The sequence below is a fragment of the Penaeus monodon genome, chromosome 4, assembly GCF_015228065.2.
Source record: "Penaeus monodon isolate SGIC_2016 chromosome 4, NSTDA_Pmon_1, whole genome shotgun sequence".
Classification (NCBI taxonomy): Eukaryota; Metazoa; Arthropoda; class Malacostraca; order Decapoda; family Penaeidae; genus Penaeus; species Penaeus monodon.
The window spans coordinates 42,421,160-42,423,659 of record NC_051389.1 but is presented as its reverse complement, the minus strand read 5'-3'; the positions used below and the strand labels follow the sequence as shown (position 1 = coordinate 42,423,659).

The 2,500-nt window shown below is 42.4% G+C and overlaps 1 protein-coding gene across 1 annotated transcript in view; it reads right to left on the bottom strand.

The window, feature by feature from the left end:
• LOC119598884 overlaps positions 1-2,235 on the bottom strand; it is a 2,433-nt gene extending 198 nt beyond the window's left edge. Inside the window, exons 1-4 of the mRNA XM_037948578.1 lie at positions 2,179-2,235; positions 1,693-1,999; positions 1,030-1,222; positions 1-229 (exon numbers count right to left, since the gene is read on the bottom strand). The exon at positions 1-229 is cut by the window's left edge and continues 198 nt beyond it. Of these exons, the coding sequence (XP_037804506.1) occupies positions 172-229; positions 1,030-1,222; positions 1,693-1,990 (549 nt within the window). The 5' untranslated portion in view covers positions 1,991-1,999; positions 2,179-2,235 and the 3' untranslated portion in view covers positions 1-171. The remainder of the gene's footprint in view (positions 230-1,029; positions 1,223-1,692; positions 2,000-2,178) is intronic.
• Between the last annotated feature and the right edge of the window lie 265 nt (positions 2,236-2,500).

Genomic DNA, 2,500 nt, shown 5'->3' with positions numbered 1-2,500 from the left:
TTCTTCCCCATGAAAGAGACAGTTTAATGCAACTGGCAAAGGAAACCGTGCATATCTGAGCATGAGTTGTCAGAAAGATAGAAATTGTAAGGTATCCCGAGCGTGTTACTGAGCCTCATGTCGACACACGACCCTGATCCATTGGGTTCTTGGTCGTACCATTCGCCTGGTTCAGGAAGCCTTCCGTTGAGCCACATCTCTGAGTATACGCCAACCCAGAGCCCAGTCACTGCGAATAGAGAGGCATGGGTGATCATGGTTAGCATTGGTAAATGACGTTTAATGGCAAGGTATTTTATGATGAGATACGGGTACTAGCTTAATAAAACGGATGTTATTTTAGTTGGGTAATTTGACATTATGCCCTGATGTTTACAAGGTATTTCCAAGACAATTTTGTACCTCATCTTGTAGATTTTAGGGTTCATTAGGTATCTTTCTGAGATGTTAGATTATTTATGAATGTTAATTATTATCTCTTCCTAGACACACATCAAAAAAGTATTTATAGTGTCAATCATGGAATTACCTTTAAGCTTAAATTTCATGAGCGGATTGCCCATGGACTAAGCGTAGACCAACAGGTTAGATTTTGGGTGGTAAACCGGGATATTAGAATAGGTGTTAGGGTATGTTATGTAGAGATTAAAACTAGGTTTGTGATAAAAAAGTGGTTGATGCGTAAGTGTTTGAGGTATATAAGGATTGATGAAGGAAGATTAATGCTTAGCTAACATCAAATATCTGCATGTTTTTCCAGTTCTAATATAAGTTACAATTTACCTATGTCAGTGTCACCTATGTCAGTAATCTTTCATGTGTTGTCTCAACTTTGTCTCTTATGTACTTTTTTTTCAAAATTTGTCACAACGAACTCTGTTCCTCCTTACACATTCCATAGAGACGACATTACATATGTGACAGAAAGTGAAATACCATCATAGGAAAGGCGCTTTAAATAATTTAAATTTAAAGGAGGCAATTTAAGTGCCTATTCAAGTCACAGCAACTGATTCTGGCAAACCTAACCCACGCTCTGAGCAGCATAGTGACTCCGGAAGACGCAGGAAGTCCTGAGACGTCCTCGTGACGGCGAGATCCCCGCCCAGCGCCGCGCAGGAGGCCCGAGCACCACTCCAGCTCTTCGGGGAGTTGTCAGCCCGCAGGCAGCCGAGATCTTCCAAGCCGGGAAGTCTCTGGTAAGGAACCGGACAAGTTGGCCCTGGGTAGAGGAGACGTCTCGTTTAATGTACGAACATGTATGACCATGGCTGTATAAGTAGGGATTACTGTGCATGATATAGTGTAAACGCGATGCTAAACGAAAAAGACAAATCCAGACACTGAATTGACATTATCGTTGAAATGAATATGCATTTAGGGTTTAAACTATATACCAGCAGCATTTCGCTGCATTTCTGCGTTAACAAGTTTCGATAATGTAGTTTCAAAAACTTGAGACTCGGCCGTGTAATAAACACAGTGAACATACATAAGAAATACATAAAGAGCTGTTGAAAATTTTATCTGGAATCATATATCCGATTATAAAACAAAAAAGTATATATCCCGCGACATTCGACACATTTCAGTTTTGAGGTGCCGTCCTATCCCATTCAAAACGGCTTCATGCAGGATTGATGTCCAGCTCTATTTTCAGCTAATGAGCGAAAGGACTACATATATACATACAATCAAAAATGCGGGTCCAGCAAGAGCGTGTTTCATAGCCGAGAGGAGGCTGGTGGAAGGCTGCAACTTGCGCCCGGTAGAGAGAGCAAAGATCCACAGAATGGCAGAAAAGATAGCAGTCTGGAGAGATATTAGCCAAGGAGGCACATTTCATCCTGCTTCCGGAGATGGTCGCCAAGGGAGGGTCCAGGAAAGAAGTCTGTATGGTAGTCGAATACCAGACTTGCCCTGGTACGAAGACCTCAGAGAAAGTCAGCCTCACGAGTAAGAACAAGGCGTAGATTGCCCTGTACCTCATTCTTGGTCTCTGGTATGGAGGGAGTGGGTCTTAGCTAATCGGTGCAATTTCTAAAACGATATTTTCAAGAAAGTAGTAAAGGTAACATATAAAGATATCTGGGACAGAAATATTAGTGCTAAAAAATCATGCGTGAAGTTAACTCTTTAAATTGAGGGACTGTGGAACTTGTAAAACATAGAACTTACTTTCTTGGTTCTCTGAAAGAAGTTGCAGTAGAAATACCATCCGCACTACAAGGTGCCTGGGAAGCATCTATAAAAGTCTGACAGGACGGGATAACCTTTTTGGAAAACTACGCATGCGCTGTGAATGTGTGCGCGTCATGTCCTGTAATACGATCGAAAGATTTTTATTCTTTGATTTATTGTGTTGTGTGTAGGGGGGGGGGAGGAGAAGGGGAAGGGGAAGGGGAAGGAGAAGGAGAGGAAAAAGAGAAGGAGGATGCGAGGAGAGGAGGAGGAGGAGAGGAGGAGGAGGAAAAGAAGAGGAGGAGGAGGAGGAGGAGGA